General features: G+C 45.0%; 1 protein-coding gene and 1 pseudogene across 4 annotated transcripts in view; both read right to left on the minus strand.

Annotated features, from left to right (window-relative positions):
• Positions 1-5,331, minus strand: part of Ip6k2 (inositol hexakisphosphate kinase 2) — a 37,277-nt gene extending 31,946 nt beyond the window's left edge. For 2 of the 4 annotated variants that reach the window (XM_010615627.2, XM_010615626.2), the window contains exons 1-2: positions 5,235-5,331; positions 3,636-3,718 (exon numbers count right to left, since the gene is read on the minus strand). In XM_010615627.2, coding sequence (XP_010613929.1) covers positions 3,636-3,665 — 30 coding nt within the window. In that variant the 5' untranslated portion in view covers positions 3,666-3,718; positions 5,235-5,331. The remainder of the gene's footprint in view (positions 1-3,635; positions 3,719-5,234) is intronic. The other 2 variants (XM_010615629.3, XM_010615628.1) reach the window with 2 other exon arrangements.
• Positions 5,332-5,403: 72 nt separating this feature from the next.
• LOC104856304 overlaps positions 5,404-13,037 on the minus strand; it is an 11,330-nt pseudogene continuing 3,696 nt past the window's right edge.

Genomic DNA, 13,037 nt, shown 5'->3' on the forward strand with positions numbered 1-13,037 from the left:
GTGAGTTCCAGGTCAGTCTCAACTACATAGTGAGACCCTGTCTAAAAGCAGAGGGAGATGATAGCAGGAATATCTTTGCCACAGGTGCAACCCGCAGGAGGCCAAAACAACTAAGACCAAATTAACACCTGCCCATCATTTCCTAGCCTGGGGTTCCTTCTCATGGGTCTCTTGGGGGTTGGGAGGTGACAATCCTCAGGTTCCGGGGCCTCCAAGGTAAAAGGGCTGCTGTTTCTGGCCATGTGTCCACCACTTTAAAGTAAACTCCATGACGCACTTGGCAGGGCACAGGGCACCCCCTGCCTTTTCCCCTGTACCCAAAGAGCCTCCAGCCCTGCCACAAAGAAATTAAGGAAGAGGGGAAGGACCTAAAAAGCTTGCTAAGTGTCACACTATGCCTAATGGGGGACAGAGGGATAACCTAGAGACTCTGAGACACTATGGGCCTCTCTCCTGAAACATACCCCCGCCCAGAACTCTGTATGTAATCTGGGGAGTTGCAACTGTGGATACTACTTTGGGAATGCTGACATAGGAGATCAAATTAGAAGGATGAGACAGATACTGAGTCTTCATAAATTAGAACAAATTCGTTTTGTTCACAAAGTCAGAAATAACTGAAAAAATACCAACTTGAGTTGCAGACACAAATATAAAAGTGTGGTCAGGCAGTCAAGAAGAAATATTCAGAGCTGAGGATTTAGCTCAGTAGTTCCGCCATCTGCCTCACAAATGTGAGGTCCCAAGTTTGATCTCCAGTACCAAAATAAAAAGGAAGAAGAAGAAATATTCCAACATGTGGGAGCACTGGGTTTGAAGCTGAAGTGATTCTAACCTGCAAACACATTTAGGAATTACCTACAAAGAGTCAAGACTTCTGTAACTGAACTTCTTAGGAGCAAAGGATACAGCAGGAGAGAAAGACCTGTAAAAAACACAAGGCACAGGACATCTAACTCCTAGAAGTCAAGAGTCCAAATTTCCTCCCAATTCCACAAGGAGAATTTAGCAGCCCTCAAACCAGTGGTGGTGAACCTCTGATACACATGTCACAGTGGGCTGTTTGTTATCACTTAAGGCTCTAAAAGGTTCGCCATCACTACCTTAGACCCTTTGGACTACGTGATACGGAAAGAGGGGAGGGTTTCCTACTACATGGACCTTCCAGTTCCTAACAGCCATCAGAGTTCAAAATTCGGGGCTTTTGTTTTCAAAACCAGCTTGGTTACCCAGGATGGTCTCCTAATTTGCAATTCTCCTATCTCAGGCTTCTGAGTAGCTAGGATTACAGGACTGTGCCAACACGCCTGACATGGACCTCATTTTTTAACAAGATTTGGTAGTTCCTTCTCAACTTCTTTACCAAAAAGATAAATATGAGTGAACCCTCCAAACCTAGCCACGAGCCAAGCCTGGTGGCACACACTTGTAATCCACCACTCTGGGAGACTGAGGTAGGATTCAGGTTTGAGCCCAGTCTGACCAACTTTAACAACTTAAGCAACACCTACCTCAAAATAAATTTAAAACTGGAGATGTAGCTCAGTACCAAGACCCTGGGTTGAGTTTAATCCCAGTACCATAAAAAACAGCCACCATAGCCAAAAGGTCTCAAAGCAGAGTGATCAGCAAATGTCATCATATGGGATGAGCCAGAGATTTAGTGCAGTGGTGCTGCTTCCTGCCTTGCAAGCACAAGGACCCAAGTTCCATCCCCGGTTGTGGGGGGCGGGGATCAACATATGGGAAACTCACCCAAGACTGTTGCTTTACCAGATAAATTACAAGAAAAATAGAGTAAGCATATATAAATTTAAGACATAAAAGAACTATTTTAATCAAATTCCATGCACAGATCTTATCTGAATCCTGATTTGAACACATCATCTGTTAAAAACTATTCAGTAAGGGTCAGGGATTTAGCTCAGTGGTTCTGCCACCTGCCTCACAAGCTCAAGTTCCCGAGTTAAATTCCCAGTACCAAAAAAAAAAAAAAAATTCAGTAAACACCACAACTGGATAAAAGTGAAGGAATCATCATGCTTTTTAAGGCTTAATAATAGTGCAGTAGACTTCAAAACTAGCTTTTTTTCTTTTAGAGTTAGCCACTGAAATATTTATTTTTTTAAAGCAAAACATTGGTCTTTAGGCATATATAATAACACCCATCATAGGGAATTTGCACCTGTACATGACACCTTTTTTTCCTATTCTCCCTCTTCCCTCAAGCCCCCTTCCCCTCCTTTTGTACAAAAGCTTTGTTTCCCTTTTTTCCTTCTATTTTCATTTTTTTGTCCCTTCCTTTCTCCTTCCCACCTCCTCTGTTTCCCTTACTATTTAAACATTTTCTTCCCATTTCCCAATCTATTATACATTTTAGTCCTTATCTCTACTTTTCAGTTTCTCACACAAGAGAATCAATGCTGTATTTAAACCCGTGTGTCTGATTTATTTCACTGAAGAGTATGGTCTCAAACTGGGCATGGTGGTGCACGCCTGTAATCCTAGCACCTGGGAGGCTGAGGCAGGAGGATCTCTGCGAGTTTGAGGCCAGCCTGAACTAGAGAGAGAAACTGTCTCAAAAAAACAAAGAGGGCAGGGATTTGTCTCAAAAAAAAAAAACAAAAAACAAAAAACAAAAAAGTGGGCCAGGGATTTAGCTCAGGGGCACTGCACCTGCCTTGCAAGCACAAAATCCTGAGTTCAGTCCCTAGTACAAAAAATAAGAAGTATAGTATCAAGATGCATCCATTTAGTTATAAATGTCTCAAGCTCATCCTTCTTTATGGCAGAATAGTAGTACTTCACTGTATAAAAAATGACACCTTCTTTATCCATTTGTCAGTTGATATGCATCTGGGCTGTTTCCAAGATATAGCTATTACAAACTGTGCTGCTATAGACCTGGGAGTGCATATATTGTTCACTTAAATATTTGACAGAATAACATTTTGGGATGGAGATGATGGCACATGCCTGTAATCCCAGCACCTGGGAAGCTGAGGCAGGTGAATCATTAGAGCTAAAGGCCAGCTTGAGCTATAACTTGCCTCAAAAATTCTTAAAAATTTTTAGAACATAACACTTTGCAGGGACGGAGTTTTAGCTGAGTACATTATTCGTGCAAAGCCCTGGATCTGATCCCTACCTAATACCACACTGTAACACAAACATTTGTGGATATGCTTCCTTAAAAATTCTGGTGTTGCTCTTTTTCTTTTCTTTTTTCTTTTTTTTTGGCGGCGGGGGGGATCAGGGCTCAAACTCGGGACCTTGTGCTTTCAAGGAAGGCAGTGACACCATTTCCCCAGCCCATGGTGTTGCTTTTTTAAATATTTTAAGGGCAAGACAGCAGCTGCAGGGGTGGGTTGGAGGGTAGTGCAGATAATACATGGAAAGACTAGCCAGAAATTGGTTAACTTCTGAAGCTGGAGAAGAGTGACAGATCCAACCCAACTAGGCATTATTTTGGCAAACTGTCTTCCTTCAAACTCTGAGGTGAACTCTAAATGCAATTTTTTGGGGAAAGGCCATTTCCTTGCCATCAGAATATACTGTAAAATATTACTACTATTTGTTACTAGCATTAAATAAATCAAAGACACAAAAACATTATTTTAAAAACAAAAACATACCTGAAATATGATGTTTCTGAAGACAATCATCTCATGTAAAATAACCTCAGTTTAAGGGAAAATTCTTCCCCAAATCATCCTCTCTATGAGACAAACAATGGAAAATTTTCACCTTAACAAGCTGGCCTCAGGGAGGCTCAAGATCATCCCTGTTGCCTAGATACAAGTGACATCTCTGGAGCTTACAGAAGGTTCATCAGTCAGCAGCTGCTCCTTCCTGGCACATCTACATTTCACACAGATGCAGGACTGGCAGTTTCAAAGCTCGAAAGAAGTCTATTACATCTGCTAAACTGGTTTCCACAATTACATCAACTCCAGTCCTAGTTCTTATCCACTTGATTCTAACAATGCCTATGAGTTCTATTCTACGGTGTAAATCAATCTGAATGATAGTTAATAGTTCAACTAAAAAAAAAAGTTCAAATGACATTTTTCCAAAGAAAAAGTTATTAGGCAATGAACTGGCCTGTTAATGTCAAATATGATAAAGTACTAATTTTATCACACCACCACCCTGAAATTTCTCTTAATACCAAGTTACAGGATGCAAATATACAAACCCTATGGCAACAATAAATGTAAATAAGCATCCTAGTTCAATTAAAATGTTATCCTGCTAAAAATGCAAATACATATAACAAACATTTTAAAAAGCAGTACACAACAAAATTACCGTAATCATACTTTTATTTTAAAAACTGTAAAACTGTAACCTGTGAATTTCTGCTACTTTTCAAAATTTTCAGTACTTTTCCTTAAAATCATTCTTTCAGATGATCTTATTTTATTACTGTTCTATGCACGTCACTAACAAAATGTTTAATTTCAAGCAGAGATTAGCTCTATTTCAACCAGTATGTAAGAGCACAAAATGTTACAGGTTTTTACATATTATCTTCACTCATTTTTCTGCTAGTATAACTTTATTAACATGTGACAGAATAAAATCCTATAGTGTAACAAATCATTAGAATGCAAAAGCAAAAAGCTAGAATGCAAAAGACAAAAGCAGTCTGTACTCAAATGTGAAGGAAATGAAAGCTCCACTCATAGTGCAAACAGCTGCAAAATTAAGGCATCTTCTGACCCATTTTAAGACGTTTTTAAAAATAACGTTAAATTACTCCGCCATCCAATACGAGCTGACAATCAGCGCCCAAAATGGCTGAGGCCTGTGGGCCTAGGTAAGTGCACCTGAGGAGCCAGGCTGACCCCGCCCGGGCAGAGAGACCCCATCCTCGACACCAGGACCTGGCGCATCCCTCCAGGACGAGGCAGGTCTTTTCTACCCAAACGCGCAAACACCTCTTTAAACCCAACAAAGACACCACCCCCGATGCAGAAGACCCCCTCACGGAGCTGGAAGGCTGTCCTCCCTCGCAGCGGGGACATTCAGTTTCCCGTATATAACGTTCCTCTTCCATGGCCAGAGGAAAGGTGGCTCCACAAAGTCCTGGGAGAGCTCCCCGCTACAATGACAGCAAAAGAACCTCTCCCAGGACGACCTGGGGAGACCTCACATGGCCAGGAACCTTGCCCAGATGCCCACAGCCCTTTCCCTAGACGAGGGCCGAGGGTAGGCCAAGCGGGCGTTACCTGCAGCCACCGCCCGGTCGCACAGCGTTCAATTCTATTGTTTCTCTTCCACCAAAATGGCGGTGTCCGAGGAGAGCCCCGCCCCCTGCGCCTCGCTCCCGAGGTCCCTCACTATTGGCTCTCACTGGACGCCGCGCAAGCTGACTGGGCTCCCCGAAACGCGCTGTTGCTAGGGCACCGCGATTCGCTGTGGCGACTTCCGGAATAGGCTGTGACTGGGCGGAGTCATGAGGGGCGGAGCCTTGCCCTTGAAGAGAACAAGGTTGTGGGATGCAGGGGTCGGATGTTTGGTTGGAGTGACGGATGGACTGTGGATCGAAAGGTCCACTGTAGGATGCCTGGAACATAGATGGGTAAACCAGTCATTCTCACTTGTCCAGTACACAGGCGCTTCCCAGGGTGCTGGAACTTCAGGGCCAACCCCAAGACAATTTCCAGGGCGCTGAAAAGTTGGTCACCTTAGCAGAGGGATGGACTGGACTAGATGTGAAGAGTATCTGCGATGCATGGAAGAGGGGCTGGGGCTGCAGACGACAGAGGAATAGTGTGTAGACGGTGGACATCGAGTGCTGTGGATCAATGAAGAGATACGGTGACTGCAGGGTCCTCGGTACCAGTGGGTGACCTAGTACCTGACCAGGGTCACCAGGCTCCACACAACAGGATTCGTCTAAAGCTCATTTGTGCGGGCCAGTGTTGATCGGAAGGGCTCCTACCTGTGTGAATATCCTCATGGGGAAGCCAGGGCCATGAGCCTCCTGCTCAGCCACTGCTTTTTGTGTGAAGGAACCCAGTGTCGCTGCCTCTGCCCTGGGTGTTTGACAGATGTGGATTCAGTTGTGCACTCTAACTCAGCAAATACTTACTAAACACCTGCACTCTCCTGGAAAGACAGCAGTGAACAAAAAAAAACAGTTAACACAATCCTTATGGAGAAGGCCATGAGAGATTTGTGATTCCCCCACATCTCTCTTCTCCTCCTTTGTATGGCTTCCAGAGCTCTATGGCCTCCAGGGTTCCTCATTTACCACTTTCTCATTATTGCCTCTTTTCTCTGTCCACACTCACTCCCTGGTCATTTCACCCAGGCTCATGACTTGAAATGCTGATGCAGATCATTAAGGTCTGTACTGCCTGTCACTCCAAAAGACATGGGAGACGCTGCCGCCTGCCGTTAGCATGTGTGGTGTTGGTGTAAGACTCAGAGTCTCACTTCCACTCCACCGAGCATGAACAGCCGAAAAGGCCTCCACGATGCTGGGTCCTAAAACCCAGCGAGGCTCTGGGAGCTCGAGGGAGGAATGAGGGTCACCCAGGAAGGAACACACCAGGCTAGATGGTAAACAATCTTTAATTAGTCTGGCCAGACGGCACTCTCAGAACCAAGTAGCTGGCTCAGAGAGGCACCAGCTCAGGGGCTGAGGTCCTTTTTATAGGGGGTTGAAAAGGGGGATTAACATTCTAAGCTTGCAGGCAGGGGACAAGGTCTGCTGCTTTGAGCTGGTGGTCAGCAGTCATGTATTTGGCCGTCACACATTGATGATTAACAGATACCTATAGGATGGTTCAAGGGCCACCAAGACATTTAGGATGAGCAAACAGTTTGACAATTAACTTGAGGTGTCTATGTATCTCATAGGCTAGAACCACTAACTTACACGTTAATCAGCATCCGGACTTTAAACAGTGTAAGACTGCCTTACATTCTTAAGCCAGGGTTTGAACAAAGGTCGGAGCTATGGCTGCAATGGGAGGGGGTTAGAGCACTGTCTCCTAGGCCCTTTGTCATTTAGCATGGGCTTGTAATTCAGGTCTTACACTGGGATCGAGGGTTGTGACTACTAAATCAGCTCACTTATTGGTTTGGCATAGTTTTCTGGCTAGGATTTGTAACACATGGTGCAGAGGGATGAGACCACCTGAGCAGGCTAGAGGTAAAAGCAAAGAGGTACAAACTTTATGTGCCTGGACAGAGGCAGACTGACCACAAGCAATAGGCCATCAGCACAGAACAAACAGAAGACAAGAAGCTTTATAGGGCATTGGAAGAGAGGTCTGGCATGTTTATCATGTATAGGGGTCACAGCAAATATTGGTGGTTGGGATCCATGCAGCAATTAAGGCAGATGTATTCAGATGACTTGGCATTTAAAAGATGCTGTACTTTGTAGTTGTTATCTCTAGTTTGGGAACATCCCATCCTGTATTCTGTGTTCTCTCTGCTCCAAGATAGCATGGCTTTTGTTAGGAGGCAGCACCTGCTTTAGCTGCCTGTTTTGTTGTGGTTTTTTTGTATCTTGTCAAATGCAGCTTACAATTAAAGAGCATATTCATTAACCATTTCACAACCAGGTCAAGCCTGACAGGATTCAAGGTGTGTGCGCTTCACCTGCCCTAGGGTGAGTAGCCTGCATACAATATAAGGGACAGGAGGAGGCTTGTCTTGTCCCTTGTTGCTTTGCTACATTCAGTAGGCCATGAACTGTTGTCCCTCTGCCATGTTGCACCCTGCCTTGGAGCCAATCATGGACTGAAGTCTCTACAAACTGTGACCTAAATAAACTTTTCCCTTTTTAACTTTGGGTGTTGATTATTTTGTCTCAGCAATAAGAAATGTAACTAAGACAACTCCCAAAGGTATTTATCCAGTCCAGACCCTTCCTGAGCACTAGACTTAAGTGTCCAGCTGTGAAGTAGGCATCTGCACTAACTTTCAGGAATTGGCAAATCAAGTTGAACTCATGCCACCCCCACTCTGGCTCCTCACCCAGGTAGGGTGATGGTAGTTCAGTCTTTCTTATTACTGTCAGCGCAGCCCTTGACTACTTTCACACCTGTATCCAATGGGCCAGGAAATTCTGCAGCCTTCGTCAGCATTGCATACCCAGAAAGGATCACTTCTTGCTATAACCACAGTCTGTGTAAGTCCAAACCATCACTCTCCAGGGCATTGTCAAAGCTCTTTCCCAGTTCCCTGCTGCTGCCCTTGTGGCCTATGAATAGGCCAGATCCTTTCACGACAAGGCAGAGCCAGAAAGCCCTCAGTGGTTCTCATTACCTCCCTGACTACAGCTCCTCTGTGGTCTCAGCCCCATTTCCAAAGTCCCTCACACAGCACACCCCAGCACTCCCTGGCTCAGGGCTTCACTTGCCCATGACTGAACGCACAGACAGAGCCTCAGCCCAGAATTCTCAGAGCCCCACATCAGTCCAGGCTGGAACTCAGGCCGCTCTGCCTCCAGCACTTGAGATCAATGTTATCCTTGGACCCTGCTCTACTTTTTTCCATAGCAATTACCATTTTCTCACACACCTTTTTGTTTGTTTTTGTTTTTTGAACAAGGTTTCCCTATGTGATTGAGGCTGGCCTTGAAGACCTGGCAATGCTCCTGAGTGCTGGGACTACAGGCGTGTGCCACCACACTTGGCTATCCTGAATGCTTCTGTCACCAGCTGGATTCCCAGAAGTTCCCCCAAAGAGAAGGTGGAGACTTCAGCTCATTCCACCCAGGGGTAGGTAGTAGGTTCGCCAATTCCTATCATAGAACAAAAATTTTCAGGATGTGTCATAAGGGGTGTGAGAAGAGTTTATTTGGCAGGATAAAAACAGTACATACTCAGGGAGAATAGAGTGGCAGACCCCAGAGAAAGAGGCCCACTGTGGCCTTGATTTGGGGGTGGGTGACTCAGGACTGGTAATCTGGGATGTGTATTTCTGCTGTCTGTCAGGCTGCTGTTTGCTGTTCTGCTAGGTCAGAATATACACTCTGCACCTCTGTCTGCAGTTACACAGATGCTGCTGCTTATGTATGCAGCTTTCTGAGGAGGAAGGTCTGGGAGGAGTGCTTAGCTAGCATGTGGAGGCTCCTGCGGTCTTCAGGGCCCCTAGGGGTTTGTTTAGGAGGAGGTTTCCTGGGAGGGAAAAGTCAAACTCTGACCTGCAGTTGTGCTTTTTCTTAAAATAACTTTTAAAAATAATGATAATTAAAATTTTGTTATGCTGAGGACTGAACCAGGGCTTTTTCACTAAGCTACATCCCCAGCTGCCCTCCCCTTTTTTATTTTTTTATTTTGAAACAAGGTCTCACTAAATTGGTAAATTGCTTAGGCTGGGTTTGAACGTGTGATCTTCCTGCTCAGCCTCCCAGAGTGCTGGGATTACAGGCGTGTTCCACTATACCAGGCTTAAATGTGCAATTTAAAAATTATAATTTTTGGGCCGGGGATTTAGCTCAGTGGTTCTGGTGCCTGCCTGCAAGCACGAGGACTTGAGTTCGATCCCCGGTACCAAAAAAAAAATTATAATTTTCCCCGTCTCTTTTCTACCTATCTCTATTTCTTCTTGCCTGCATTCCTTCAACACTAACTCCAGAAATATCGGTGGACTGGTTAAATAAAAAGAAGCCCTAGGACTGGGGATTTGGCTCAGTGGTTCCGCCACCTGCCTCACAAGTGCAAGGTCCTGAGTTCGATCCCCGGTACCAAAAAAAGATTTAAAAAGAAGCCCTGGTCCAGGGATTTAGTTCAGTAGTGCCACTATCTGCCTCACAAGCACAAGTTCAATCCCTGGTACAGCCCCCGCCCCCCAAAAAAGAAGAAGCCCATAGTACAGTGGTGTTTCAGAAGACAATAGCAGCAGTAAGAACACCTGCAGCCCACCAAGGACAGCAATGCCCAGTGCAGCTCTGGTTTCCTGCCTGCTTCAGGACCTGTGACTGAATGTGAAGAAGGCCCACCAGGCGCCAGGCCTTCACACCCTCATGGACTCACACTGCCCCTTCTCTCCAAGCACCTGCCCCTCCAAGGCTCCTGTCTATGGGACTGGAGGTGGGCGTGCAGTTCACTCTTCTAGCTCTCCAGTGAGTGCACCAGGGACAGACCTGGCCTAGACACTGGGCACAAGGCAAGAGTGGAGGCAACAAGGATTTGACTTGCATTGGCTTTGCCCTGCAACAGTGGAGAGGGAGCAGAGATGGATATAAGAGACAGTAAAAGGACAGACATCTGAAGGGAACCAAACAGATGTACAGAGGCAGCGTGAAGAGTGAACCTGAGATGGGGCAGGTGACCTAAGAGGAATTCAGGAGGCACAGGCTGAGTAGAGAAAGAGCCAAAGGGAGCCATTTCTGGCAGAGAGCACAGCAAGTCCGAAGGCCCTAAGGACAGAACACACTGGGCACATTGAAGGGACTGAAAGCGTGGGTCTAACACCTGAATTTCAACCTTTTGACTCATCTGCAGTGATTGAGGAGGAATTATCATGAGTTACACATAAAACATATCAATAGTTAATTCATACAAGTAATTAAACTTTATTTTATGTTAATGTGTGTGTGTGTCTGAGATAGGGTCTTACTATGTAGCCCAGACTGGCCTCAAACTCACAGCAATTCTCCTGCCTCAGCCTCTCAAGTGCTGTGACCTTTATTCTTTGCTACATTTTAAAGCGGGGGAGATGTACAAGGCCCTGGGTTCAATCCCCAACACTGCCTAAAAAACAAAAATTTTAAAAATATCTTTAAAACTTTAGCTGGGTGTGGTGGCACATGCCTGTAATCAATCCCAGCACTCAGGAGGCTGAGACAGGAGAACTACAGGGAGCTTGACAGTGAGACTGTGTCTCCAAAACAAAAAACAAAATGGAGAACAAGGCTGCATATTTTTTGATGTTGGCAGTACTATGTTTAACCAACATATCAAATGCATAAAACTAGCCAGGTGGAGTGGTGCACACATGTAATTCCAACATTCTGGAAGGCTGAGGCAGAAGAATTGCAAGTTGGAGCCCCTATCTCACAATAAAAAATAAAGAGGCTGGATTCAATACTGTTTATATAGCTGGTGTCTACAGTCGTCCCCCGCCAAGCCTCGTGTGGTCACCAGTGGGATTTTTCAGAGGTAGCTGGATCTAGGGTGTGTGATGCTGGGATTAAGGGTGCTCCACCCTGAATGTGGGTGTCACCACCCAAAGGGTGGGTAGCCTGGGTGAAATATAAAGTCAGGCTTGGCTGCTGCTACTTCACTGCTTTGCTACCTTCTGCCTGCTTCTGTTTCTCACCAGATGTGATGGAATACACCTGTAATCCCAGCACTGGGAAGGCTGAGGCAGGAGGACCACCAAAAGGTCCAAGGTCAGCCTGGACTGCATACTGAGACCCTGTTTAAAAAAAAAAGGAACTGTTTCTCCTCTGTGATGCCCTTCTGCCATCCTACCCTGTCAACTATGGACTGAAACTTCTACAAACTAAGCTGAAATAAACTCTCTGTCCTTTAACTTTGGATGTTGAATATTTTGTCTAAGCATGAGGAAAGTAATAAGACAAATACCAAGTACCTAACACACAGGCTGCATTAAATTATTTGCCATATCTTGAGTTTGCCATAATTTGTTTCATTTCAAACACTGTTATGGTTTGAAACTGCATAGGTAAGTTTGTTAAACATTCCTGGGCCTGTCAGACAAGAGTGGGCGAGAGCCACTCCCCCACTTAACTAGCAGGAATTGCTAGTTAAGTAAAGAAACAAAGACTTTGGTGAATTATGTTTTTTTCCTTATTTTTATCAGTACATGTTTTCTGTACATAATGATTATATTTATCATGGGGGAGGTTGTACATATACCTAACACATCTGAATTCTTTTTTCGCCCTCTTTCCCTCTCATCACCCCCTGCTCCCTCCAACTCTTCTCCTTCCCATTTGCAAAAGCTCTATTTCCATGCTTTCTCCAGTTCATCTATTGCACTTATAATCATCTGTTAGGTCTCAGATCTAAAGTCAAGAACAGAGCACAAAGGCATCACACGCTGTGCACAGTCCTTCACCTACCTGGCCACCTGGCCATCTGTTTCCACAACAAGGCCTGCAGCTTCCTGGATGCCTGAGCCTACGCCTGATGACAACAGAAAAGGAAACATTCTTTGAAGACCTCCTTGGGCTGAGACCTACTTTAGATTCTTACATGACCAAGAGCCCTGAGGGATCACTGGCCACCAGAGAGGAGCAAGGAGGACACCTTTGAGATAGCAATATTTCAAAGTAACCCTAAGAGCAATAAGTGGTGATCAGCATCATCATCACCATGGTTCCTGGAACCTGTGTGCGTGTAAAAGGTGCCCAAGCTCACACTTGAAGCAGATGGCTTCTCAGAAGTGCCTTGGGAGGTATGGGTCTGTATCCGCCTCACAGCACCCTCTGCTTAGACTCCAGTGTGCCTGTCTGTGGGTGGTGACTGAATTCTTTCATAGAGGACCCAGAGAACCTGGACCGGGGGAGTGAGGGGCCAGTTCCTCACTGTATGAGCACTGGGCATTCCCATGACAAGGTGATTTTTACCTTGAAGATGGATGTTTAACTCATTTAATGAGCAGTCAAATCCTCCAAAACTGCTAAATCTGCGAGCTTTTTTTCCTGTGAGCCATTTTTTATATTTAAATTCTGGCACACATTTTCCCTTTGATTCCAAAAATGACTTGATATCATTTTGCAAACCATAAAATCTTTTCAACATTTTATCATGACTTATCACCTTAAGAGAGGATAGGAAAAAACAAAGATTAGGTTAAAAAAAGATATAAGGAAAACTATAATTTAATGTATTCATTTATTTGTGATGCTTCACTCTGAGCTGCATGCCCAGTCCTTTTAAAATTTGAGACAGGTGCCGGGTGTGGTGGTGCATGCCTGTAATCCCAGCACTTATGAGGCTGAGGCAGAAAGATCACTGTGAGTTCGAGACCAGCCTGGGCTCCATAGTGAGTTCCAGGTCAGTCTCAACTACCTAGTGAGACCTTGTCTCAAAAAA

Source organism: Fukomys damarensis, unplaced genomic scaffold, assembly GCF_012274545.1.
Source record: "Fukomys damarensis isolate Sample0158 unplaced genomic scaffold, DMR_v1.0_HiC HiC_scaffold_37, whole genome shotgun sequence".
Taxonomy (NCBI): Eukaryota; Metazoa; Chordata; class Mammalia; order Rodentia; family Bathyergidae; genus Fukomys; species Fukomys damarensis.